General features: G+C 47.7%; 1 protein-coding gene across 2 annotated transcripts in view; it reads right to left on the bottom strand.

Moving 5' to 3' along the window:
• The window catches only part of SMC6 (structural maintenance of chromosomes 6), a 1,026,872-nt gene that overhangs the window by 514,795 nt on the left and 484,317 nt on the right, over positions 1-27,760 (bottom strand). For both annotated transcript variants that reach the window (XM_078647759.1, XM_078647758.1), the window contains exon 16: positions 1,987-2,101. In XM_078647759.1, the coding sequence (XP_078503885.1) occupies positions 1,987-2,101 (115 nt within the window). The remainder of the gene's footprint in view (positions 1-1,986; positions 2,102-27,760) is intronic.

Below are 27,760 nucleotides of genomic sequence, written 5' to 3'. Positions count from 1 at the left end.
ATCACACTAGCACCTGTTCTAGGACTGCCTAATAGGATTTAGTTAACAGGGCACTTCGAGTTTTGATCGCCAGGTGCATTATTTAGGGCTTAGGCACCAGCATGCGGCATTTTACAGAGCAGCCTTAAAATCGGACCGCAGCACATGCTAGAAACGTCCACTGGCTTTTTGCTACTTGGTTAAGACGCTATTTCATTTAATAGTAGTTCACCAACGCTGTACTTGCTTGTCATAACACTCTTTGCATCCGTGGCGATTTCTTCCCCCACCCACCTTTTTTTTTTTTTTTTTTAAATAGAGCACTTTACTTTAATAACTGAAGCATATTTAATTTGAAATACACCAGATAAGGCACGTTTACTGCCACTGAGGACTTTTTACTACTAAATTTGCAATTGTTTTCCTTATAAAATCGATCCAGGATACATTATACGATATATAATTTTAATTTCTGAAAGGTTTTCTTTTAATGATTGTAAAGATTTTAACTAATTATACAGTAAAGCGTATTAAGCAACTTGGCAATGTAAAGCACTATCAACACAGAAAATGGAGGCTTGGGTAAGTTATTCAGAAGTTCGTCAGTGCTTATATTACCTGGTGGTGTAAACCTATAGTGATGCAGTTGAACAGGCACAATGGGCCAAATGAATAATAAAAGACGGAAGTTTCACTTAATGAGCCCCAATGGTTTTGAACCAAAGCGGACTGCCGCCTTGTACCGCAGCCCATCCTTCTTTTGATAACATTTACCAAATAACTCCCAAACCAAACTTGACCCGCCCTACTGTATTACAGAAACTTATTTTGTTCTTTATTTTGCCTCAGTGAATGCCAAGCTCTAGGTAACTAGGTTCAGTTTCTAGAGATCTACGTCTTTTTCTTCTACTTCTTTATTCCACACCCACCAAAGGATTCCAGCAGGAACACCAGTCTATTGAGTAGAACAACCACCCCATTTCTTACTCTCAAGACACACACCGGTTCCCAGGAGACAAACTAGCTTGAACCACTGTTTGTTTCACAAATGTGTTGGTCCCTCCAAGTAAAGCATTACAATTAGGTTGCACACTCCCAAACACCAGATGCAACAGACATGGTCTTTTACATCACCTTTTTCTCTTTCCTGCATCTGTTGCACCTCTAATGGCTTTTACACATCCAGAAAGGAAAATATAACAAATAAGCAAAAACAATTCAACCGTGCATGATTATTGAAATCACTGTGGTTGTTGAAATCATTATACATAGCTCCAAGGCTTTAGTAACTTGCATTCAAGTAATAAAGGACTGAATGTGATACTCTTGTTAATTTCTTTAAGACACAGGACATCATTACACAGGCATTCAGTGTTGTTCCATCATTAACTTACATTGGTTAAGTAGAGCTAGCTTAAGCATTCCCCTAGAGTACTGTTGCTTAGACATACAGAACCGTCAGCTTACTGTGCTCAAGGATTCATAGACAGTTCATCTGTATAATAGGGTCAACATTTATCCAGGGTGGAAAGGCCCATATAGAGGCTTGGTGACCTAGTTATACGTGCACAACACCTCCAATGAGGTAGGAAAAGAATTAACGTAAAAAGACCGAGAGGCAAAAATTAAAAAGGTACCTCAAAAAAGAGGGTGGGCTTCACCTGTGCCTGGAACCATTTCTGATGAGGCAACATTTACATCAGTTTGATATGGTAGGATTCTCTACGCTCGCTCTGCACTAAATGAGTTAAATCTCATCCACACCTTAAGATGCTTTAAGTTACAAGGGAGGAGATTTTATGAGCTGGCCTGCATATTTAAAAACAGAAAAATGCAATCCTTGATTTCAGACCACGTGTAGAACTAGAAATCTACAGCTCTCAATTGACCAAACTAAACAGAAACACCAATAACACTGGTTTCCGAACATTAAAATAGAAATATTTTCTCAGGTGTTTAATGTGCATCTTTTGTTTTAGTATAACAAAATACAAAGCTATAACTCACTTTTATTAACAAGATTGACTCAATCCCTCGCATGTCAATCAACGAATTTGCCACCACTGGGTCGTCTATTTCGAGAGCAGTGAGCACAGTTGGGAATTCTCGGTGAAATGCAGCTCTACGTACAGAAAAGAAAAATATGGTTAGATTTAAACAAAAAAATATTCAAAGCTGGGATTTCATTATGCTGTCCTAAATATATTATTTTAAACCAAAAATGAAACGTCTATAAATCAGTAAGTGGAAAGCGAAGCAAACAAGAATATATACATGTGTATCATAGATAGATACATGGCTATCTGTGAACAAAACAGCAACAGCAGTAATATCTGCAACAGAAGCACCCTACATTAGAATACTAATTGTTAGACGTGTGGAGGGACAGCAGTGCATACTTTTTTACTATTAAAACATCATTGGATCGGTCAGAGACCCAGGAGAGGATACACAGATTAAACACCGGATAATGCGCCTTCTCATACAAGTCCTAATGTAGTTTGTACTAATTGTGATTTAATGGCGTCCCGTATCTACTGAAAACACTGGTGCTTAAATGGAAATCGGATTCCTAAAAGTTGTAATCATACACAAAGGTTGTGGCAAGCTTTACACAAATAAAAACGTTTTCAAGCCCATGTAAACTATCTGTAACAATAGTGAGCGTATTTAATTCATAAGGCTACAAAAGAGCCTGCTGATTAAGATTGAACCCATTCCCAGGTCCCTCTTGCATACGTCTGCTCTCCAACAGGCTCAAATTATTCAATGGCTCTCAGAAACAAGACCTTACATATTCTTGGAAGGGATGTACCAGTCTCCCAATAATATAGATTGGATATAATGAAAGCCATCTCCCTTTTTCACTTCTAAATAAATCTTTAACATGGCGGACACGAAGACTGGTGGGAGCCTAGCATTTCACACTATTTTAATTTTTTTGTTCTTATGATTTATATTTTGTCAAGTTTGGCTTAATTTTTCTAACTTTATTTCCAGATGCAGAGCAAGGGTTGGACTAAAAATGCTTGTTTACGTGTGGTTAGTTCTTCCTCCTTTATTGTGGTGTCTGTCCTCCTCCACAGGGGTGGCCCAATGAATTGAGGGCACCCAAGGCAAGCTCACCTGCACCCCTGACTATCTAGATGTGCACATCGGGCATGCAAAATATTGTGAAGCCTGCTTATCAAGTGATGTCCCTCAGGAAGCAAGTCTACGTCTAAATAACGATCTATGTAGCCATTCCTTCATTATAATTAGTTCATCTTATGCCAGCAAGATCCCTGGTTGGAACAAGAATGGAATGCAGGAATTTATCTTGGGCTAGCGTAATACTTGTTAAAACAATTGTAACATATACAAAATGCCTTAAATCACTCTGCAATAGGCCATTGGAAAACATGACTCGCCTTCTTGAAGCATGTACTGTAATATAAAGGGATTTTGTAAAATGCTCTGTTACTCCAGGGAGTGTCCTGGGGCTATGCACCTCACGTGTTGACTGGTAGAGGGACCTAACCATGAAGCCTGATTAAAAAGCCATGTCTTCAATTTCTTCCGAAACTGGGAGGTGGATAAAATGTTCCGTACTCCAAAGGGAGTTTGTTCCATGCCGACGGTCCTAAGAATGAGAAGGAACTGCTACCCGTTCTAGACCGTCGAATCCTTGGGAGGTTGGCCAGAAGAAGGTTAGCTGAGCGAAGGAACCTGGATGGAGCATATAAACAGATACTTGCTCTGAGGTACCCCGCACCAGCCTGATGAAGGGCCCTTTGTAACAATAACAAGGTCTTAAAAAGGATCCTTTTCCAAATAGGGAGCCAGTGCCATGCCCTTAGATGTGGAGATACATGTGTTCTCGTTGGTAGGCCTGAAAGAGTACGAGCTGCAGCGTATTGAACCGCCTGCAGTTTGCTAGTCAAATAGTCAGGCAGGCCTTGATACAGAGAATTACCATAGTCAAGCCTCGATATAATTAAGGCCTATACTAGCAGTTTCTGAGCTGAGATAGAGAGAAAATGCAAAAACATTATTAGCATACACAACAGGCCAAAACACTTCCCAGCACTGCATTAACCGGAGGCAAAAACAAAAGCCTACCATCGAAATTAATGCCTAGATTCTTAGCCGAGCTAATCTGGCGTAGTGGAGGAAGAGCGTCCTCAGGCCAAAAAGACTGCCATGGCTCATTTTTTATTTATTTTGAAAGTTTTATATAGCGCGAACAAGATCTTTGCAGATAACGGAGCGCTTTACATATGCAGGGAGGGTGGGTACACGAGGGAGCATAAAATACATATAGGAGGGAGTAATAACAGTAGGGAAGGGTCGGTAATACAGGTAAAAAACAGCTGTGCAAATGGATCAAGCATGAGTACATATCGACGCAGAGTCTTAAAAGATCAGGGGTGGCAGTTCAGGTGTATTTAGCCATGAGGATAGCTTTAACTTCTTTCTTAAAGAGAAAAGTGGAGGGGATGAGCCTGGTTTCCGGAGGGAGTGAGTTCCAGATCCTAGGCGCCATTCCTGAGAAGGAGCGTTTGTAAGTTCTTTCCTTCCGAAATCTTCGAGGTTTCAGCAGCAGATTCTTTGAACTTCTGGTGGATCTCGATCCGCCTGAGATTGTCAACTTCTGAGTGAGGTAGCTGGGTGAGTTCAAGTGTAGAGCCTTGTGAGTCAAGCAGGCAATTTTCAGATGTATTCTGGCTTCAAAAGGAAGCCAGTTCAGGGATTTGAAGTCAGGGGAGATATGTGTATATTTTTTTGATCCCGTGATGAGTCTCGCTGCCACATTTAGTGAGGCTCTCAGGGGTGCAGTTGTAGTAAGGGGGAGGCCGCAGAGGGCGATGCTGCCGTAGTCTATGCGAGGGATGATTAGCGCTTGTACTGCAGTTTAGAAGTCTTTGGCTGGGAGGAAGGGTTTGAGTTTCCTCAAGGTATTTATTTGGAAGTTCGCTCCCTTAGTTGCCTTGCTGATATGCTGTTGCATGTTGAGATTGGCGTCAAGTGTTATGCCTAGAGATTTTGCAGAGTCCACGATGGTCGGCTGGACATTGAGTGCAGTTAGGTGTTTAAGCCATGTTTGAGTGGTAGAGATTTTCGCGGGGGGTGAGATCAGAAGCAACTCAGTTTTCATAGCATTGAGCTTGAGGTGGTTATCGGCCAGCCAGGATTGGGTGTTTCTGATCGTTGCATTCAAATGCATAATGTCTTTGGGGGATTGTAGTTTGAGATACAGTTGAGTGTCGTCGGCGTACATGTGGAAGTGTACATTGGATGCTTGTAGCAAGGAGGTGAGAGGTTCCATAACTAGGTTGAACAGAGTAGGGGATAGGCAGGATCCTTGAGGTACACCCAATGATACATGCACTGGGGAGGACATCAAGTTGTTGCTCTTGAATTTCTGGGATCTGTTGTGAAGAAATGAGGTGAACCACTGAAGAACAGTCCCTGAGAGACCCATTCTTGTCTCTAAAAGTTCGAGTAGGTTCTCATGTTTCACAGTGTCGAATGCAGACGAGAGATCAAGAAGGATAAGGAGGCAGGAGTCATTATGATCTAGGATTTGGAGGGCATCGTCAATTATGTGCGTCATAGCCGTTTCGGTGCTATGCCCTGCTCTGAAGCCTGATTGATGAGGGTTGAGGAGTTCAAACTGTTCTATGTGCTTTGTCAATTGTAGTTGAACGCATTTTTCCAACAGTTTGGCAAGAGTGGGAATGTTGGTGATAGGGCGGTAGTTGTTTAGATCAGTGGGGTCTGCTGTTGGTTTCTTCAGTAAAGGTGTAACTTGTCCAACTTTGAGGGAGTCAGGAATCATTCCTTGCTGAAGTGAGCTATTGATAATTTTAGACCAGAGTGGCAGGATCAACGGGGCGAAGTCTTTTACAGCGTTAGCGGGGAGAGGGTCACTGAGGTGATTGGATGGTTTCAGGGTGCTGAGTAGACTGTTAATTTCTTCTTCAGAGTACGTGTCAAAGGATGACCATGTCGCGTTGTTTTTTGGTTCATTGGGTGTTATGCCGTGGTGTTTGGAGTAGAGGTTTGCGTCAATGAGGAGATCGCTCCTTATGTTGTCAGTTTTTTGTTTGAAGAAAGCAGAGAAATCTTCACAGGAAGGTGCATTGCCCATAGTGTCGAGTGCTTGGTGTTGTTCCTTACATTGGGATCGGATTAGTTCGAACAATTTACTTGGACGGTTTTTTGCTTGGTCAAGCTGGAGTCTGAAGAAGTCTGACTTTGAGCGCTTTATTTTTCTGAAGTATGCGTTTCTCTTTTTCTTCAGAGTTTTTAGGTGCTGTGCCGAGGGAACAGATCTCCATGTGCGCTCTGCCATTCGCATGGCCCGTCTGTCTTCATTGAGGCTCCCGTCGTACCAAGGGTTAGAGACTTTGGTGGTGTCTCTTTTCAGTTGCATCGGTGCAGCCTCATTGATTAATGAGGTCATAGCGTTGAGATATTGGTCGGTAAGGCACTGAACGTCCGTAACGTCGGACGGGGGAAGTAGGAGATTGCAGCTGTTAGGGGGTACTAAGTTTGGCTTGAGTTTCTTCAAGTCTCTTTTCCAAACTTTGGGCTTGGAGGATTGGACTGGGATCCGTTTAACTTTTTCGTTAATGTAGAAGGTGACAGTATGGTGATCTGACCAGTCACAGGGTTGGATTGAATCAAGTTGAATAGTGCCTTCTTTGGAGATGATGAGGTCGAGGATAGAGCCTTTGTCATGGGTCGGGCTGTTGCAAATTTGGGTGAGGTCGGAGGCGCTAAGGTAGTCTTTGAGGCTATTGACCACTGCGTCGCTACCATCATTCCAGTGAAGATTGTAGTCTCCAAGGTAGATTTGTGTGTTATGCCGTCCTGAGTTGATTGAGATAATGTCCATGAGTTGTTGGGAGAAGGTGAGGTTGTCCCCCGGAGGGTGGTATATGATGTGTAGTGAACAAACAGGTTTGTTTTCACTGATGACATCAAGGCAGAAGTATTCACATGAGGTAAGAGAGGGGGCGGAGACTTTAATAATTGCAAGGTTGCTCTTGTAAATGCATGCAATTCCACCGCCTGCCTTCCTGGGTCTGTCAAGTCTAATGATGCAGTAGTTGGGGGGGGGACTAGGATATCCATGAGGGGAGTGGAGCATTCAGTTAACCATGTTTCAGTTAGGATGGCTAGGTCAAGGTTCAGAGAGATGATGAGTTCAGCGACCTCCGAGGCGTGTCTTTGGGCCGATCTACAGTTGAGAAGTGTGCATTTGAGCTTGGGGGTGCAGAGGGTGGGTGGTTGGTCTTGAGTGAGGGGTACTTTAGTGAGGTTGTTGGGGACAGAGCCTCTGTTGGTATGCGTGGGGTGCCTAAGAGGGTTAGAAAGAATAGTAGGAATGGACAGGTGTGTGGTGGCTATGGGGTTTTTGCGGGCCGAGACATATGTGCGGAGTAGGGAGAGTATGTCGAGGTCCGACAGAGACCTGACGGTGCGCCGAGGGCGGTTGGAGGTGTTGCGTGAGGGGATAGTGGTCCACTGTGGAGGGTGCGTAGGGTATGAGGGGGCTAAGTTGTTAGATCGAGGACGGTGTGAGGGAGCTATGTTGTTAGGTCGAGGACGGTGTGAGGGGGCTAGGTTGTTAGGTCGAGAAGTGGAGGTGGGAAGGGGGTGTCTGAGGCGTGTGAAGAGCAACTCTCTGAGTGTGTGTAGTTCTTATCTCACTTGGAGAATGGTGGACATGATAGCGTCCAGCGTGGTGTTGGGTACGGTGTTGGGGGTGGGCATTGATGGAGAGCTAGTGTCTGTGTTACTGAAGACATGGGGGGGGAGAGGGGAGGGGGTACTTGTGGGGTGGATGGAGTCGGAGTTGGGAATGTTAGTGCGTGTGTTGCTGTTCGGGTAGGTGGGGGTGTTGGGGGTGGGGGGGTGAGTGAGGGGGTGAGTGTGAGAGCATTAGTGTTGGTGTAGGTGTTATTGGGCGGGGAATCGATGGTAGGGGGAGTGAGGTAGTTGCGGGACGTTTGGAGGCTGGATGTTGCGGGGGTGACAGCGTGGTAGAAGGGAGTGAGAGTGGAGGGGGAAATGTTATGGGGGAGAGGGCTAGGAGTGGTGGGAATACAGAGAGTGGGGGGGAGAAGTTGCGGGAAGAGTGAGGGCTGGGAGTGGCGGGAGTGAAAAGAGTGAGAGTGGTGATGGGTTGGGAGAGAGTCATGTTGTGTTGGGTGCTGTCAGGTAAGCTTTGTTGTTCTTGGAAGCTAGTCGGCACAATGGGGTGCTGGTTCGGAGGGAGGGGGGTAGAGGGGGTGGGGGTGTTGGTGGCGGAGGGGAGAGCCACGATAGGGATAGAGTACTGTGATGTGTCAATAGCCGGGAGGTGAAAGAGTAGAGTATTGGAGGAAGGCAGGAGGTGCGTGTTGGCGGTAGGGGGTGCTGGGAGGTCGGGGGTGTTGGTATTGGGGGCCAGGTGGTGTGGGATCTGAGCGTTGGAGATGTATTCTTTGAAAGTGGAACAGGTTGTCAAATAAGACGAGGTTTCTGTCTGTGGATTGAATTAAGATAGTACCGTTATTGTAGATAGTGATGGATGCTTTAGCTGGGTAGAGTTGGGATGGTGTGGTGGAGAGTGTAATGCCATGAGCAGTTTTCCTAGTGGTCAATATGGTGAGTAGAGTGAGGAATGTTTTCCTCCATTGTGCTCTGCGTGCAGTGTAGAGAATAATATCGGTGCTCTTGGCTCCATTGATGGGGGAGTAGTAGGTGTCTAGGAAGGGCGTTACAGGGTGGGACCTTAAGAAATTTTGCTTAAAACGTTTTGCGTTTTTTTTGGAGAGCTCTGGAGGGTAGTTAATTTTGTATGTGTGCTTGCCCGAGAGTTCCATGTTGGACAGAAGGGGGAGGAGGCATGCGAAGGGGGGTGTGAGGTGTGGTTCTGAAATTCTGGACCCTACTGTTGTCCCGGTATCGAGGCCCGATATTCGTGTCCCGAAACCTCAACGTACCATGACGAATTTGGTGTCGACGAACCGATAATGAATCGGACATCATTCCTATGCATTTGCGTCATGATCGAGGCATGCTAACACCCCTGAATCGTAGTTTCCGTCCCAACCCCCAGACTCCATTTTGTAAACGGTATCCATCTTGTGTCTTGCCCTCATGATAAGTCAATTAAAGGTCGAGCTTGATCTAAAAGGACACGTCCACCTTCCCTGACTTCCCCCTGACCTGTCCCAACTGACTCCCTTGCCTCCAGCCAAACCTGTTTAGGCAGCTCCTCGCCCAGTGGCCAAACACGATAGCATCAATGTACAACATACCATAAACCATTCACCGCGCACAGATCATGTTTTCTACACACATACACACCTGTCCACGCTCCCTGTTTATGGCCAGTTTTATGACTAGGAGGTGCCTTCTTTTATTGGGGTTTCACCGCTATCTGATGGGAGTTCCGGGCTTGGCTGAGTAATCTATCACGAATTGGACGTCTAAAATACGGGCTTGCCTACATGACTTCGCTCTTTTGTATTATTGTAGAAATATGTGTATAGCCATATCATAAACTTAAGAATTCTTGCTTGCAGCTATTATTTTTGTATATAAGGAGAAGGCTGGTTCTGTAAAAACGAACAGTCTCCTGAGAACACATGACCCGTTTTTGTCGTGCTTCTAGGACACCTGTTACTTGGTAGCTGCCAATAAAACTTGATCTCTGACTGCGACTAGAAGACTCCGTGTTTCTGTGGTCCGGAACAGGGAGAACTCAGAGGTCTTCGGGTGTTATCCCCTGGCACCAAACGGGTTCCTAAAAACCCGTTACCTCAGTTGGCGCCCAACTCGGGGCGGTATCAAGCGGCGACGGTCCAAGCCAGATGTTCGTGAGGAGCTTCGTGTGAAAATTCCGGAGGACGGCCAGCCACTTCAGCGACCCCTGTATGTCGACGTGGTTCCGAAGGTCTTTGCTGCGAGGTTCCCCGACGGCTACGAAGGACTGCTGCCCTGACTATCGCCTTGTTTTGGACCCAGTGATCCTTGGTAGAGCGAAACGATAGACGAGTCTTCTAGCGACGTCACCGATCTTCAAATACTTCAGTTAAGTATAAGTGGAGCGTCTCCCAGTCCTTAGTTTGTCCTTAGTTTTTGGTATCCTTGAGATACGCCTTGATTTGGTACTTGCAAGCCCCAAAGCCGAAGGACTTGTGTTTTCATGAGAAATATCGTAATCGATAATCCTTTGAAGTTTGAAGCTAGACTAGTGAGCAAAGATGCCTGGTTTTAGCAGACTTGGAAACTTGTTTTGTCTTGGTTTTAGTAAGGACTCCCGATTAGAGGATTCCTGTCCGGTTCCTCCGATTGGAACTCCAACATATGAGCTCTACGTAAAGCACGGCGTAGGCCCTATCACATATAATGAAGTGTGGATAAAATACACCCGCAAGGATGGTGTTTTAAAATGGCCCCAATATGGTAGTTTCGACTCAGAAATATTAGATAACCTAGAGGTCAAATTTTAAGAGAAAAGCCCGGCCGGCGATGTTTGACTCTTTTCGCTTATGGCGCAAAGAAGCCAAACAGAAAGAAATAAAGTTAGCAAAAAGGAATAAAAGAGGTATGTCAATGGTGCAAGCTGCCGTTGCATACAGGGATAACGAGGAAGAGCAAGAAAGCGAACAAATACTTAGGAGCAAGAAACTAGCAGTAGATAAATGCTACCCGATGTTACCAAATAAGGGACAAGGTCAAGAGGAAAGATCCGAGAAAGATCCATTAATGTCCCACTTATTAAGCTCACCTCCACCGTATGCGTTAGACGCTACTACAACGCCAAAGCGTTTTTCTATACCACGCCCCGGCGCACGAAACACAGCTCTTGCACACACGCCAGCTACTCTTCAGCTGGTTCCTACTTCTCCGGCGCAGCCTTCTCAAGGGCCGCCATCTTTGCCACCTACTCCATCTACTTCTACGACTTTGCCTACAGCTCCAGCTATTGTCTATGATACTACGTCTGCTACTACTTCAACTTCCTCTACTATTGCCTCTACTTCTTCTTTGCCTCAGCCTGTTTTTTCCGATGCACTTGCTCCTCCGCAAGCTTCTCCTTCTATTAGACAAAGAGTGACAGGTACCGTCACTGGTCTGCTTTCACCTTTCTTCGGGTCGCCTAGAACGACCACTAAAACAGAAGATAGACAGTTACGTAGTCAACTGCCTGATTACGAGGAAAGACGAGTGCTGAATGAATTAGCATGCCAATGGATTACGGATACTGTTAGATATGATGTTCAGTCTGTTATGGAAGTTTTCCGTCAATGGAATGCACCCACTCAGAGATACGTATTCGAAGAAATGTGTGTATATCTAGGCGAAGATGTAAAGACAAATGATCCCAAATACACAATGAACGAACTATGGCGTACACGCTTTAAGTTCTATGAAGGTATGATTATAGGTGCAGATGTTGAGAAAGCGATAGAATTATTGCTCTCTTATAGGAGTAAAGGAAACGTCTCTAGATCATGTCATGAAGACGATGCACCAGACGGGAAAAGAGCGAGACAGTACCCCATGAGAGAGGTTCCTCCGGTTTGGAGGGAAGGTGATGCGAATGCGAATCCACCGATTCTGCCTCATTTCCAGCGTGTATGGGTACATGTCCCCTGGAAAAGATCCGATGTCTTAGAACTCAAGCAGACATTGCCTGATCCTCGTAAAAACCCGACTGGGTATTATAAGGAGTTATCGCAAACTGCAAGCTCATGTATAATGAATTTAGCGGACATAGACGTGCTGTTTGGGAACGTTGTTCCACATCCTCTATGGAGCACAATACGTCATACGAACCATGACCAAGAACTAGGTGACTCATGGGCGAACATTGCCGCTATCGATGCTAGACAAATTGGTGGTTCTAAACCTGAGCCGTTAATAGCTGAACTTCCCGGTAGAATTATCGCGTACATGAAAACAATAATGCCTGAAGTACGCGTAAACTGGGACAAGCTATCTGCGTGCAAGCAGAAGAAAGATGAGAATGTGTGACTTTTTCACAAGATTTGAGGAGACTTTCACCGATCATAGTGGTCAGGATATGGCTACCGAGGGTGGCCAAAGATTGTTTGTAGACAAGTTCGTACATAATTTAATCCCTGAACTGTGTAATAAACTGAAAGATTCAGAGAGTGCTTGGGCTGTCTCTACGGCAGCTCAAATTTTAGCTACAGCCCAGTACTATGAAAATAGGCGCAAAGACGAGCTAGATAAAGTCGACAAAAAGACGAAAGATTTAAAAACTAAAATTCTTCTCCAGCAAGCCTATCCGTCAGCCCAATTATCAACCACAACAGCAGTATTCGAGAAACGCGCAAGGAAACGAGTTTTCCCACCAGCGTATTGCTTATGGCCCGAATCAATTTGCGTATTGCAAAGAAGAGGGTCACTTTAAAGGTAATTGTCCGGCTCTTGCGCGACGTTTGAGCGGTGCTTCAGGTGTAAGGGGAAGAGGTGTTCAACATGCCCCTAGAGGTAGGGGCCGTGGAAATTTCACGCACTTTTCCGCCTCAGAATTCGATGAACAGCTTCGACCAACAGAATAATGCGTCGACCAGGTCAGCTCAGTACTATGCTGACGACTATTATACCGAACATGAATATGAGGGTAACGATTGCTAGGACAGCCATGGACAAAGAGAGGGAGTTGTTTCAGTTCCAGTAGATCAGAATGGACCTTATGTCGAGGTGATCGCCTCAGGAGTGTCAGAGCCATTTCTGCTGGATACTGGTGCTACAAAAAGTTCTATCATGCACTCGAAACTTCCTGGCGCACCTTTGTCTGGCGAAATGAATGTTTCAGTAGGTTTCTCTGGCGCCCCTGTTAGAAACCCGATCTCCAGTCCTGTATCTCTTTCTATTGGTCCATGCGAATTAGAGGCACCCCTCATTCTTACCACAGGTTGCGGTGAAAATTTGTTAGGCTTGGATTTGCTAAAAAGGTTATATGCGACTTTGTACTGTTCACCATTGGGAGTACAACTTACTTTAGGTAAGAAAATCGTTTCTCCAATGTATGTGTCAAAAGAAAATATTGCGACTGAATTGTCGTGTCTTCCTGATGTACTGTGGGCAAACGGTTCTAATGATGTAGGTCGTTTGGAGATAGCACCGTATGTCATAACGTTGAAAGCCAACGTTAGGTTGCCACGTATTCCCCAGTACAAAATATCTAGCGAATGTGAAAAGGCGTTATTGACGATTGTTTATGACCTGATTGATAAAGACGTCATCGAAGAAACAACAGGAAATGTTTGTAACAGTCCAGTCTTACCGGTCTTAAAACGTACCGATCGTTCACAGCCCCCTGTGTATAGGTTCGTGATCGACCTCAGAGAAGTGAACAAGATAGTTATCCCACAGTTTCCAGTTGTCCCCGACATTACTGCTTTATTGACGATGGTTCCAGCTTCAGCAAATTGGTTCTCGGTGATCGACCTGAAGAACGCTTTCTTCAGCATCCCGATTGCTGAGGAGAGTAGAGATATTTTCGGATTCAATTTAGGAGGACGAAGCTTCCGCTTCAAGTGCGCTCCTCAAGGCTACTGCGAGAGCCCATCAATATTCAGTCAGGCCCTGAAAACACAACTAGACACGATTATTCTACCGAATGGTTCAACTCTGATTCAGTATGTAGACGATCTGCTGATCGCTGCAGATACTGAAGAGATTTGCAAGAAAGCGACGTTATCATTATTACGTAACTTATGTGACATGAAGCACAAAGTCTCTTTCCAAACTGCAATTTTGCCGACAAGAAGTAACCTACTTAGGTCACATCTTGTCGAAGGAGGGAAGGCGACTGACACCAGAAAGAATACAGGCAATCGCAGAACTGAGTGCCCCAAGGACACAGAGAGAGATTCGAGCCTTCTTGGGCATTACATCGTACTGTAGACAATGGATACCGAATTTCTCACTACTAGCCAAACCCTTGCTGGCACTACTCTGTAAAGACACGCCAAATCCTATGCCTTGGTCTGAAGATTGCCAGACGAGTTTCCACGAGTTGCGTGATGCATTGTGTTCGGCTCCTGTGTTGGGAAACCCCAACTACAGTAAGCCTTTTACATTATATGTCCATGAGAAGGAAGGTTGTGCGTTATCAGTTTTAACACAACATTTTGGGGACAGACAGCGCCCATGCGCGTATTTTTCGGCAACTCTAGACCCTGTGGCTAAAGCCCTACCAAGTTGTCTGAGGGCTACCGCCGCAGCTGCTGTCTGCATCCGACAATCCGCTGGATTAGTCATGAACAATACTCTGATCGTTATGGTTCCACATGCAGTAGACATTTTACTAAACAGGACGAAGACACAACACCTTACTAGCGCTCGACTATCCAGTTACGAACTTACACTGCTAGCAAGTCACATCCACATAAAGAGGTGTGATACACTGAACCCCGCAACGTTATTACCCATTCCGACAGGAACAGACGAGATTGATAAACATGACTGCTGTTTTAGGACAGAAGAAGGGACAAAAGGGAGAGTAGACTTACAGGACACTCCCCTTCCTGAATGCAACGATACTTTATGGGTTGATGGTTCATGCTTCAAGTTGCCGAATGGTGATACGACTGCAGCATATGCCGTAACGACATTACACACCATTATAGAGACTGCGCGCATTTCCCATAATTCTGCACAAGCTGCAGAGCTAATTGCGCTTACCAGAGCATGTGTGCTAGCGAAAGGAAAGCGAGTGAATGTGTACACTGACAGCCAATACGCCTTTGGTGTGGCTCACAGTTTTGGGAGATTGTGGCGTGAACGTGGGTTTCTTACGTCACATGGTGCAAAGATACAACATGGTCAGCTAGTTAATGAGCTCCTCCAGTCACTGACCTTGCCACTACAAGTTGCCATTATAAAATGCAGTGCACACAAAAAGATTCAGGATGATGTTGGCCGCGGGAATGCATTTGCAGACGAGGTTGCGAAAGAGACTGCAAGGAACACAATGAGTCGGATGTATGTTGTAGGTCCCGCTAGATGGATTACTGATGTGGGAATGTGTGAGGACACCATTGAAAGCGTGAAATCTATACAAGCCGAGGCAACTGAGAAAGAGGTGAATGAATGGAGAGAAAGTAAGGGTAGATTAGATACGAATGGTTGTTGGGTCGAATTGTCAGAACACCAGCGATGGTTATTGCCTAACGCCTATGTACTTGCAGTAGTAACAATGGCTCACGGATTTGCACACATCAGTTCGAGAGGAATCTGTAAAGTATTGGCCCCAGTATGGCAAAATAGCAATATCCCGAAATATGCAGAGAATGTGGTCAGAAACTGTATGGTGTGTTTGAAGTACAATCCCGGTAGGGGAACCCCAACTCCAGCTGGTCATTTTGCGCCTCCAACGTATCCGTTTGAGGTTTTGCAGCTCGATTTCATTCACATGGAGAGATGCAACAATCTGAAGTATGTGCTCGTTGTTGTTTGCGCTTTCTCCAGGTGGGTGGAAGCGTACCCCCTTAAAGACAATACTGCCTTGTCAACTGCCAAAGCCCTTGTCAAAGAGTTCTTCCCGAGATTTGGCATGCCTAGAATCGTCTGGAGTGATAATGGAAGTGAATTCGTAGGACGCGTGATGAAGAGAGTGTGTGAATGTTTAGGCATCCAACAAAAATTCCACTCTGCGAATCACCCCCAATCAGCTGGATTAGTAGAGTGCTACAATGGCACTTTGAAGCTCAAATTAGCCAAAATCCAAGCCTGCACAGGTCTTAAATGGCCTGACGCCTTGCCCCTAGCACTCTTGTCAACCAGAACGACAGTCCATTCCAGATTAGGACTTAGCCCCATGAGATAGTGTTTGGCCGCCCAGCCAACGTCTGGGGCGTGCCAAGGCCAAACAAACTTAGCGAAATAGAGCACCCCGTACTGCTTGACTATTTGTGCGAATTGACAACTAAATTGCGTGTTTTACACCAACAGGTTCACAGTTCCTCTCCACCAGCCTCTGACGATCCAGGTCACTCCATCGCACCCGGCACGTGGGTCTTGGTGCGGAATTTCCAGCGCACAAACAACGGACAGCCGAGGTGGACCGGACCTTATCTGGTACTTCTTTCCACGAGATCAGCGGTTCGGGTGGAAGGCAAAAAGAACTGGGTGCACGGGACCCATTGTAAACGGGTCCCTCTGCCCCTTCCATACGACCGGTGGGTCAACGAAGGAATTGCCGACTCCGAGACAGAATCCATACCTCGTTTCATCCCTTTCAGCGATGCACGTTTAAAAGAAACTGGTACCGAAAAAGAGAGTGATCCTATTTTACAAGGATTTGTGCCACAGTCTATGCAGTTGGACACTACCGAACCTGAGACATTGTTTGAAGACCACACCGTGCCAGGAAAACGACGGTACAATTTAAGGTCTAAACGAAGAGACTAAATAAAAACGAACTAATGTGATTTCCCTTCCCCCAAGAACTATTTTTTGATTTTTCAGCTCTCTCACTCTCAGGAAACTTGCTCATTTTTGATTTTCGAACCGCCATCCGGTTCTGCTGCTAGGGTCGCGGTTGAAGGCTGGGGAGTGCAACTGGGGACGTTTAGGTCAACGGTTCTGGTTGGTCCAAGGGAGTTACCCCGGACTGAACAGAGCGCACTCCCTGGCAGAACCAACCTACCACCGCGGGCAGAAACTAGAGGATGGAGTTTCCTAGGGTAAAGAGACCTACCAGACTCACAAACTTTGAAAGACAATTATGCACTGTACTGGCCAAAAGAAGGTTTTTGATAACATGTATTTTAATGTTGTGTAGCATAACGATGTTTTTGACTGGTTATACCCTATTCGTATTCCAAGTTACTTTTTCAAATGACACCCGGCCACCGCCTCCTCCTACTATGTCTCCACACTACTTTCACCCTCTACCTGAGCACGAGTCTGCAAGAAGACTCGAATTTGTAAATAACTCATTCATTCAACTTCTACACCAACACCAGTCCATAATGAACACATCGAACTGTTGGATATGTGGACTCATGCCACACACGACTGATAAGGGTATCCCATACTTCATCCTGCCATTCAGCTACTATGGTTCTCTGTGGGCTTTTCAGACCATGTTCCTGTTCGCCCTAGAACCATACCCAACCCGTTCCGTTGAAAGCGATTCCAGTAACAAGGCACTAGTAGCAGGGATAAGAAATATGAGTAGAGAGTTCGACACATATCTAACGATTCCCAAAGATGAACTCACTCCATACACTCGTTGGAACGTAACTAAATATGGGGTTTACCTGAGTAAGAGCCAGACAGCAAAGAAATCCCGCCCAGTTTGGATAGTACCCAACCGAGGTCACTTATGCTTACAAGGTATCGGCAGGGATCCCAAAGCTCAATTAGGAAAGAGTATATGCGCGGAAACATATGTGTTCGCTTCCCGAACTTCCCCTATATTATTAGCAGCCAAAGGCACGTATTTCGTCTGCCATGACCAAGCTTACACCTGGTTGCCCCCTGACTTCTCAGGTACATGCTTTATCGCATTTCTGCTGCCTCCCACCTACACGGCCAGAGCAGATTACCATCGGACAAGGACAGCTAGAGGTGTCGTGAGTAAAGACGACACCGCGGGTCAGGAATTCGCTGACTTCGCAAAGGGTTTTCTGCCATTTTGGGGGCCTATGGTAAACAGCAGGAATATTCGCCAGTTATCGAGGATAGTTGAATCCGCCGTGAGTACAACGGCCGGAGCCCTTGGAAATTTGACGACCGAACTTCAGTCGGATCGACTTATGACCCTTCAGAACCGAGTTGCCCTAGATATCATACTCGCCGATCGTGGTGGTGTGTGTAGAGTGATCCAATCCAGTTGTTGCATTTTCATCCCTGATAACGCACCGACGGTGTACCAGGCCATCTCTAAGTTGCACGAGATATCTGGTTCCCTTCACGTAGAAAAAGGGGACTGGTCCTTACTAGGGTGGTTCTGGGAACTGATCGCTACCTGGGGATGGAAAACACTGATCTTCATTGGGATGATCTTAGCACTTCTGTTTATGTTCTGCCTATGTGTACAGTGCGCTCCTGCACTATGTGGCCTCTGTGCTACCTCATGTGTACGGAAGCCTGTGTCAAGGGACGAACTGAGCAACAGAATGATGCTACAGCAGCATCTCCACGAGTTCCTTCATACAGATTTAGACTCGGATTAACATGAATCATTGCCTTATATGAGGGCAAAAGGAGGGTCTGTTGGTCTGAAATTCTGGACCCTACTGTTGTCCCGGTATCGAGGCCCGATATCCGTGTCCCGAAACCTCAACGTACCATGACAAATTTGTTGTCGACTAACCGATAATGAATCGGACATCATTCCTATGCATTTGCGTCATGATCGAGGCATGCTAACACCCCTGAATCGTAGTTTCCGTCCCAACCCCCAGACTCCATTTTGTAAACGGTATCCATCTTGTGTCTTGCCCTCATGATAAGTCAATTAAAGGTCGAGCTTGATCTAAAAGGACACGTCCACCTTCCCTGACTTCCCCCTGACCTGTCCCAACTGACTCCCTTGCCTCCAGCCAAACCTGTTTAGGCAGCTCCTCGCCGAGTGGCCAAACACGATAGCATCAATGTACAACATACCATAAACCATTCACCGCGCACAGATCATGTTTTCTACACACATACACACCTGTCCACGCTCCCTGTTTATGGCCAGTTTTATGACTAGGAGGTGCCTTCTTTTATTGGGGTTTCACCGCTATCTGATGGGAGTTCCGGGCTTGGCTGAGTAAGCTATCACGAATTGGACGTCTAAAATACGGGCTTGCCTACATGACTTCGCTCTTTTGTATTATTGTAGAAATATGTGTATGGCCATATCATAAACTTAAGAATTCTTGCTTGCAGCTATTATTTTTGTATATAAGGAGAAGGCTGGTTCTGTAAAAACGAACAGTCTCCTGAGAACACATGACCAGTGTTTGTCGTGCTTCTAGGACACCTGTTACTTGGTAGCTGCCAATAAAACTTGATCTCTGACTGCGACTAGAAGACTCCGTGTTTCTGTGGTCCGGAACAGGGAGAACTCAGAGGTCTTCGGGTGTTATCCCCTGGCACCAAACGGGTTCCTAAAAACCCGTTACCTCAGAGGGTGAGCGAAAGCAATAGCTATGGTGTGCGCAGGGGAGGAGTGGGAGTGGGCGAGGGAGTTAGGAAGTGTGCATTGGGGTAGAGGGTTTGACTAGCCTAAGATGGCCGCTTCGTTAGGCATGATTAAGATGGCTGCCAGGATAGAGAGGTAGCACAGAATAAGGTAGTCCTATGTTTGTTCCTATGTCCTGAAATCAGGGGTGTGGCCAGGTTTCGGGACCTTTTCGTGAAGTCCTTTTTCTATCTTACTAGGAGGGTAGGGAGAGGCGAGTCCTTTGTCTCTTTTGGAGGGCCAGGGGAGGCAGTGCTATTAGATAAGCTTTGAGAGGGTCTGGCAATTTGTTGTTGCTGCTTTATGACTCCAGCCATTTTGGGTGAAAAGATCGGTTATCTGAGGAAGACAGGGAAATGGAGAGTGGAAGCTGTAGTTTTATGGCCCCCACCATTTTGGGCAGCGAATCCCCAAAGTTTAGCCACGCAAAACCGGCTTCAAAAACGGTGCAAAAATGCCAATTAAAAATGAACGCTACCGTGTCATAGTCCTGGGGTCCTTTCTGTACCAGATTGTTAATCTACTAGCTTCAGCACGCTCTTCTTCCCTGTTGTCGCTGTAGGGATCCTCTTTTCGGTTGTCCGTTCCAACAGAAGAAGTGACTCTTCGTTAATGAATGCTCAACGCTTGTGTTGCTGTCCGCGTTGTTTTGCTTTCTTTTGGTGCCCTTCCTGGAGGCGGGTCTACGCGGCCACTTCTCTCCGTGTTTGAATGCAGCACGGACCTCCCGGGTGCCGCCGAAGCCGCGACTCAGCTGATCCGCCGCCTCCCCCTCTCCGGACGCCCTTCAGCTCCACTGCCCCTGCTCATGGGCTCCGCCGCCGTCGACAAGGATCCCGGTGCAAGCCGCGCTGCCGCCCTTGATCGGCAGCCCCGGCCAGCAGGCAGCCAGGGCAGGCTCGCACTACCCCTCAGCCGCAGAAGCCTCGTTGCAGTCACTCCGCCGCCCAGTTCCTCCAGACACGTAAATCGCACCGCAGCCCCCCGCCACTGCTCAGGGGCTCTGCCCACCGGTATACATCCCGGTGTGGGCTGAGCGACCACCTGTAGCCAGCAGCCGCGGCAAGCGGGCAGTTAGGAAGGCTTGCACACAACAGGGCAGGCTCGCACTCTCCCTCCGGGCCACGAAGAGGAACGGTCCACAGGTGCCAGCGATCCCAGCAGCCGCGGAAGGGAACCAGATCACTGCAGCCGCTGAAGGTTCCAGCCCGCCGCCGAGGATCTGCCACTGACCACGACCACCCTCAGCGTCCAGGGCTTCGCCGATGATCCGGTGATTCCCAGTGCTACAGGTACGTGTGTTACTCCCGATACGTAAAACCCTTCACTTTGAGGTTCCATCCAGTTACTCTCACTCCAGTGACTTGTTTTTCTCACTAGCGATGGGTACTAGCGGGGATAAATCCACGACTGGGATCCCCAGCACTAGGAGCTCCGGACTAGAGCTCCTACCAGGCGGCCATCTTAGCTCACTCATGTACCTTTACACCAAAAAAAGAGTAGTTCTGTCTTCTTGGCATTACATTTGAGCTGGTGAAGTGTCAACCATTGGAAAACTGCTAAGAACAAAGTCCTGTGCACACGTTCTGTAAGTAAATTAGGTTCTGGTGTCAGAACCCCACCGTAAGGACAATGTTCATTTGAATAAATGAAGGTCAAACTCCAGGTTTTGCCTGTGATAAAGATTTATCATTCAATCTTGATCAGTACAATCGATAGTCGCCAGCCGACACGTGTTTCGTCACACCGTGTACTTGATGTGACTCATCAGGGCTGTCAATTCTCTTGTAAATGAAAAGAAATCGCAACGGCGGAGTATATATCCAAACCGGCTGCGAGCGCAGTGTGGAAATACGGCGAAGGCCGTTCCCTGTTAAAGGTAGAAGGTAGGTAAGGGACGGGTACGTCCCGGGTCAGATGCAGGGACCTGTGTTCTTGACGGATGGCCGCACGGATATGTGCAGGGTTGTGCTCGGTCGTGGCTCCAGGTAACGGAGTCCGTCCCTTACTTACCTTACCAAGAGTGATAGTAGGATTCTGCATTGGATAAGGCTGCATATAGCCCCCCATAGACTCCTCTAATCTGCATAGCAAGGAGAAGACTGGCCTGGATATTCGCAGTCTTAGTCTAGTGTTTGACGGTAAAACAGTGGATACAGAGTTGGTGGCAAGGTTCCTGGTTTGGATAATGTGAAGCTTTACCATTTCTCTGCTATTATAGGGGAGAAGGACAGCCTGGTGAACCACATTACAAATGCCATAGGAAAGGTGGTAAAACAGTTTCATTTTGTTTCCAAAAATGCAAATAAAACTGCCAGCTATGCATCATAATGAAGGAACACAGGGTAAAGCACTTTTTTAAAAATTTGTACCCGAACTACTGAACGTCCATCTAATTGGCTATTAAGCTTTTCGTGCCATGAAACCATAAGAATACCAAGCACTTTACAACAGATAACATATAGGAATAGATTAGTGTCCATTTCAAGCACAGTGCAGGCTATAAGTGAACTGATGGCTTTTTCCAAAGGCATGAAGCACACGCCCATTAGGATTAGATGCTGAGACTCGTCTCCACACACGAGGACGCGAGCCGGCAGTGGTACTGGAGCTGCGGCATCTGATTTTGGAAATTGGTCGTATATACACGAACGGTGCCTTACAACATAAGGACACCATACAGAACGTGAGCTGCTGGATAGACGCAGTGTAGATTTTTACTCAGTTTTAACTCGACAGCCGGGACGGAAGTAAAACCGGCGGAGAGCGTAGTGATCTCGCAACTTACATTGAAACTTCACTGCCCATTGGAGCCCTGACGAAGTCGTGGGTTTACCACCCTGACGAAACACGTGTTGGCTGGGCGTTGCAAATAAAATCTGAATTGAAGAATACAACAATCAAGATCATTCAACCTCATTGATTTGGTGTTATATTGTGCATGATTTGCCTATGAATACTGTATATTGTAATAATTGACGTGTGCACAGATCCCATGCTGTTTTGTATCTAAGGACCTAGGTCCATTGGGAGGTTTCAGGCTATTCCTCCCTTCTGGGGCACCGTCGTCGATTGAGTGTTGCCAACTAAAATACGTGACACACGGCAGGCGCCATAGCTGGTCAGTCGCTTCAATTAGCCTTGTCGCTTGTTGCACTCGTCTCCTGCAGGCCGTGCATAACTTAAAACCTACATTGTTGGCATAGGCTTGAGCTAGCTGTTGCGAAACGAGGAGGACAAATAAGTATCCTAATAAACAAGAAAAATAAGTTTCCTTATACTTTATTATGCTCAACAATGTTTTCTTCTACACAGGACTGCCTTGCCAGTGAACAGATAGTAGAAGGAAATGCACCACGGGTTAATGGTAGCGTGCCAACATATAAATATGTACTTGCGCCTATGATATATTCAGATAAAAATAAAATGCAGGAGGAGGAGCTTGGCGGGCATCCGAGATGGCCGCGTGAGCACAGCGCTCCCCGGACACCCGCCGCTCACGGCATAATATCCTGCATGAATCCTGAATTTTCGCGAGGATTTATATAGAGGACGTTGGGCTGATCTACCTGGACCTTTCAGACACTGATTTGGACACCGGGTGCCTGAGTTATGATGAATTGAACTTTTGGGCTCCGCCCTCGAGGTGCGCCCGGGACTGGGTGAGGTTCGGTGGCCGTCTTGGAGTTGAACAACAACGGCAGGGGGATTGGACTTGTGGGTCCCCTTCTTAAGTTTCGGTTTCGATTCTGCCTCAGACTGGGACATTGGTGAGAGGGTCGGGCCAGAGCTGCTGCCAGGACACGCGTCAGTTGTCGGGCCTTTGGCTGGACTATTCTCCTAGTTGGCTGCCTCTATCCTAGTGGTGCCCCTCTTGTGGTTCCTTGGTCCCGGGGCCTCCATTTCTGGTGCCCGGTCCGTCGACCCTGGTGACTCCACTTGTGACGCATCTCCAAAATGGCGGGCAGAGGGGACCGAGAGACGCGCAAGACGAAGACACCTCTGCGCGGGGGCCCGGTTCAATCTAATGTTATGGATCGTTATACCCACTCTAAGGGGTCCCCCGGAGCTGCCCTGCCCGGTCCCACTGCGTCTGACCACGTCGTGGATGCGTCGACGGAGCCCTCCTTGCAGGACATCATGGGCGCCATTTCTGGCATGAGGGAATCCATAGGCCAACAGTACGAAACCTTGGCCCACAAACTTGACACTGTGGCGATTGAGGTGAATTTAATTCGAGCCGATCTCTCCAAGACGAACGAAAAGGTGAAGTCGTTGGATATCAAGTCATCCAGCCTCACGACGGACGTCTCTGATATACAGACGGAGATTGGCAATCTCCGTAGGGTGAACGATTTCATGACCCGGCGCTTGGAGGATTTTGAGAACAGGGCACGTCGCTGTAATGTTCGCGTGGTTGGTGTGCCGGAGAATCCAGAACCCCACTCGGTTGATCTCCTGGTTGAAGACCTGATCCAGAACCACCTTTCTCCATCTGGCCTTAGTAAATTTTTCACAGTGGAGCGCGCACATCGTGTTCCGGGGGGCCAGGGCAAACCAGGCGCCCCGCCGCGACCTATTGTTGCGAAGCTTTTCCACTATAGAGATCAGGACGCTATCCTGCAGGCTTCACGGGTGAAGGGCCCGGTGGCCTTCGAGAATGCCACGGTGAACTTTTATCCGGACTTTTCCCAACAGGTCCAGAAGCAGCGTATGGGATTTCGTGGTGCCAAGAAGCGTCTTAGGGACATGGGGATGCGTTACGCTATGCTTTTTCCGACCAGGCTGCGGGTTGAGTATAAGGACCGAACTTTCTTCTTTGATCGGCCAGATGCTGTGAATGACTGGCTAGACTCCCTGCCTAGCCGACCTCCTGAGACTGAGTCCGATGCCCACCCGGGCGGTGCTGAAGGTGGTGTAGAGAGCTGAACGTTTCGTCTTTACCTGATGCCTTGTTTTGTGTAACTTCTCCAGGGATGTATGCCTATGTTCCTCTATTGCTTATGTGTTTTGATGTATGTTCTTTTCCTCGTCATTGGTCTTGATCGGGGGGCGGGTGGGACGGAGCCTTTCATCCTCCGGGGTCTTTGTGTAGAATAGGGGTTCTTGGGCGACAGGCACACTGCAGGTTGGGGTGGCTTTTTAGCTTTTTGCAGGGGTGCAGGGTGGGGGGTGTTTTCTTGTTATTGGGGGGGTGGGTGGTTGGGAAGTTCGTTGTTTGTATGTTCTGTGTTCAAGGCGACTTTATCCTGTGTTTGACAATGTTTCTGTGGTCGTGCTCATTGATGGGGGGGTTTTGGCTTTTTCGGGTGGGATGGGGGGTAGCGGGTTGAGATTTGTTTCGTGGAACGTTAACGGTCTGGGAGATCGTATCAAACGAAGTGTGGTGTTGAAATGTATACGACGTTTATCTCCTGATATTGTTTTCCTGCAAGAGACTCATTTGGTAGGCAATGTTTGTCATGCAATGAATAGGTGGGGCTATCGCCTCGTAGCACATTCAGGGTTTACCTCGGGTTCCAGGGGTGTGGGTATCCTTGTTCGGGCCTCCCTCCCCCTGGCTATTGATGATGTGATTCAGGATGACCGGGGGCGGTATGCTGTCCTTGTGGGTCGATATGAGGGCCGTGCCCTCTCCTTATTAACTGTTTATGTGCCCCCCGGTTTGCAGACTTCTACCTTTTCAGATTTGGGCCGTGTCTTGTTGGACCTCCCTGATAGTACTCTCTTTCTGGCTGGTGATTTTAATTCGGTGATCTCCGGTCTCCACGACCGACACCCCCCTAGGGATACTCCTGCGGCTCAGCAGTGGTTGGGTGGATTTTTGGATACCTTTGGCTTGGTGGATTGCTGGAGGCTTTTGCATCCTACTCAGCTTCAGTACACCTTTCATTCTGGGGCCCATGGGAGTCTGTCTAGGCTGGATTACTTCCTGATGCCGGCGGCTCAGTCCCCAGCGGTGCGTGAGATTGTGCACCTGCCGAGGGGTATCTCTGGCCACTCTCCACTCTGGCTTCGTTTTGAGGTTGGGGTGGAGGCAGTGGGCCGGGTGGCTCCCATTAATCCGTGGTACCTTACCTCCCCTGAGACCCGCAGCCTGTTGCTTAAGTCTTTGGACGCGTATTTTCTGGATAACGAGGGGTCGGTTTCATCGGCTGTGTCCCTATGGGAGGCCTTTAAGACGGTGATCCGTGGGCAGGCCCTGTCCCTTATTGTTGAGGCTAAAAGGGCGAGGAATAGAGAGGTGGTGGATCTTGAGGGGGAGATTTCTGCATTGGAGGAGGATTTGGAATCTGGTGTCACGTCTGCGAAACTCCATGCCCTGGGTCTGAAACAATTTGCTTATAAGTCCATGGTCACAGATGCTGCCAAGGTGATGTTTCGGGAGCAACAGGGACGTTTGTATGATGTAGGTGACAAAGCGGGTAAATTGCTGGCATGGCTGGATAAGAAAGAGAGAGCTAATCGTGTGGTGCCCGTGATTCAGTCCGCGTGTGGTGTGAGTGTAACGGACCCGATTGGAATAGTTGACCGTTTTGCCGAGTACTTCCGTGTGGTGTATACCCCTGTGTCTGTGAGGGATGTGGCTGACTCTCGCCTTCTGTTGCGTGATATAGCCTTGCCCAGTGTTTCCGATTTAGATCGTGTGGCGTTGGACTCCCCCTTTACTGTTGATGAGATAGCTACTGCCATCCGTTCCCTCCGTTCGGGCAAAGCATTGGGCCCGAACGGGTTGCCAATTGAATTGTACAAGTTGCGTCCCGACAGGGTGGCTCCGTATCTTCGCGCCATGTTTCTGGAGTCCCGGGAACGGGGTATTCTCCCTTATGATCAGCGACTGGCCACGATAGTTGTCATCCCCAAGGATGGTAAACCGCGTGATCTTTGTTCCTCCTATAGGCCCATATCCCTGCTAAATGTTGAACCCAAGGTATTGGCGAAACTCCTGGCATCCCGTCTCTTGACGGTCATTAGTGACTTGGTCCATCCGGATCAATCCGGATTTATCCCGCATCGCAACACGGCTCTGAACCTGCGTCGTCTTCACGGCGCGATTGCGAGGGCGGGGCTTCTGACGGAGCCGGCCATTTTGGCTTCATTGGATGCCTCTATGGCCTTCGACACGGTGGAGTGGCCTTATCTTTGGGCGGCTCTTGAGAAATTTGGTTTCGGGCCTGAGTTTATTAGTTGGGTCAAGCTACTATACGCGGAACCTCTCGCACAAGTAGTGGTGAATGGTAGGGTCTCGGCTCCTTTCACCCTTGGTAGAGGTACCCGTCAGGGATGCCCCTTGTCTCCGTTACTGTTTGCTCTCGCCCTGGAACCATTGGCTGCTTGGCTTCGGTGGGAGCCTTCAATCAAGGGGATTCGCTGGTCTCCGGACTTTGAGGACCGCGTTTCGCTGTACGCGGACGATATTCTTTTATATCTCACCTCCCCGCGTAAATCTCTGTCTGTTCTATTTGACGTTCTTGCTTCCTTTGGTGCCAACTCGGGTCTTGTTATTAATTGGTCCAAGTCCTGTGTGTATGTTCTTTCGGGTGTTTTGCCCCCCTTGCCGAGCAGACTTCCTATCCAGGTGGTCCAGTCTGGTTTCAAGTATTTAGGGATTTTTATTACGTTGGACCCGTCGCTCTGCTTTGAGCATAATCTCCTCCCCCCGTTGCTTAGATTGCGCTTGGATGTGGCCCGTTGGCGTAAGCTTCCTTTGTCTCCTCTGGGCAGGGCGGCCCTGTTTAAAATGATGTCTTTGCCGCGGTTCCTTTACGCGCTCCAAAACTCCTATGACGCTATCCCTAAGACCTATTTCCGAGAGATCGAGAGTCTTCAACGGCAATTACTTTGGAACGGGCGTCCACGTATTGCACTCGCGAAGCTCACCATCCCTTGGTACGACGGGGGCATGGCGCTCCCCGATATCAAGCGATATTACTGGGCTTCCCAGTTGTCTGCTATTAATCACGTGATGTTCTCACCAGGTCGTAATCCGGCATTCGAGATGGATAGACTCCAGCTTCCGGGTGGGGACTTTAATAGGGCGCTTTATTCTCGATCGGCCGGGCGCCATCTTGTGGGCCCGTCCAGGATTGCAGTAACTGTGTGGCGAGCCGCGAATGTGAGTTTGGGATGGGAGGATCGACTAACACTGGCGACGCCGCTTTATGCCTCGGAACGTTTGGGCGGTCTCTGGTCTACCAAGGGTTTCGATCGCTGGGATATGATTGGGATTTGTAAGGTGGGTGATGTGTGTTCGAACGGTTGTGTGAAGTCGTTCCAGGCCCTCCAGGCGGAATATGGTTTGAGTGGTAGGGAATTTTTTCGCTATCTGCAGGTCCGGCACGCCCTCGCCTCAGTTTTGGCTCCTGATGAGGCCCCGCCTGAGTCTTCCCCCCTCGAGGACCGTGTCCTTGATGGGCATCTTCCTGATAGCACTATTTCTCTGATCTATAAAAAACTGATCAATAATCGGGCGGACTTATTGGTCCGACTTCGGGAGGCTTGGGTTGGCGATGGGTTGGAACTAGACGACGAGGATTGGCAATCGGCACTCTCTTCTCCCAAGGAGGTAGCCATTCCTGT

Source organism: Lissotriton helveticus, chromosome 6 (assembly GCF_964261635.1).
Source record: "Lissotriton helveticus chromosome 6, aLisHel1.1, whole genome shotgun sequence".
In the NCBI taxonomy this organism is placed as follows: domain Eukaryota; kingdom Metazoa; phylum Chordata; class Amphibia; order Caudata; family Salamandridae; genus Lissotriton; species Lissotriton helveticus.
Note: the sequence above shows the minus strand (reverse complement) of the source record. Positions and strands in the feature narration are given on the sequence as shown.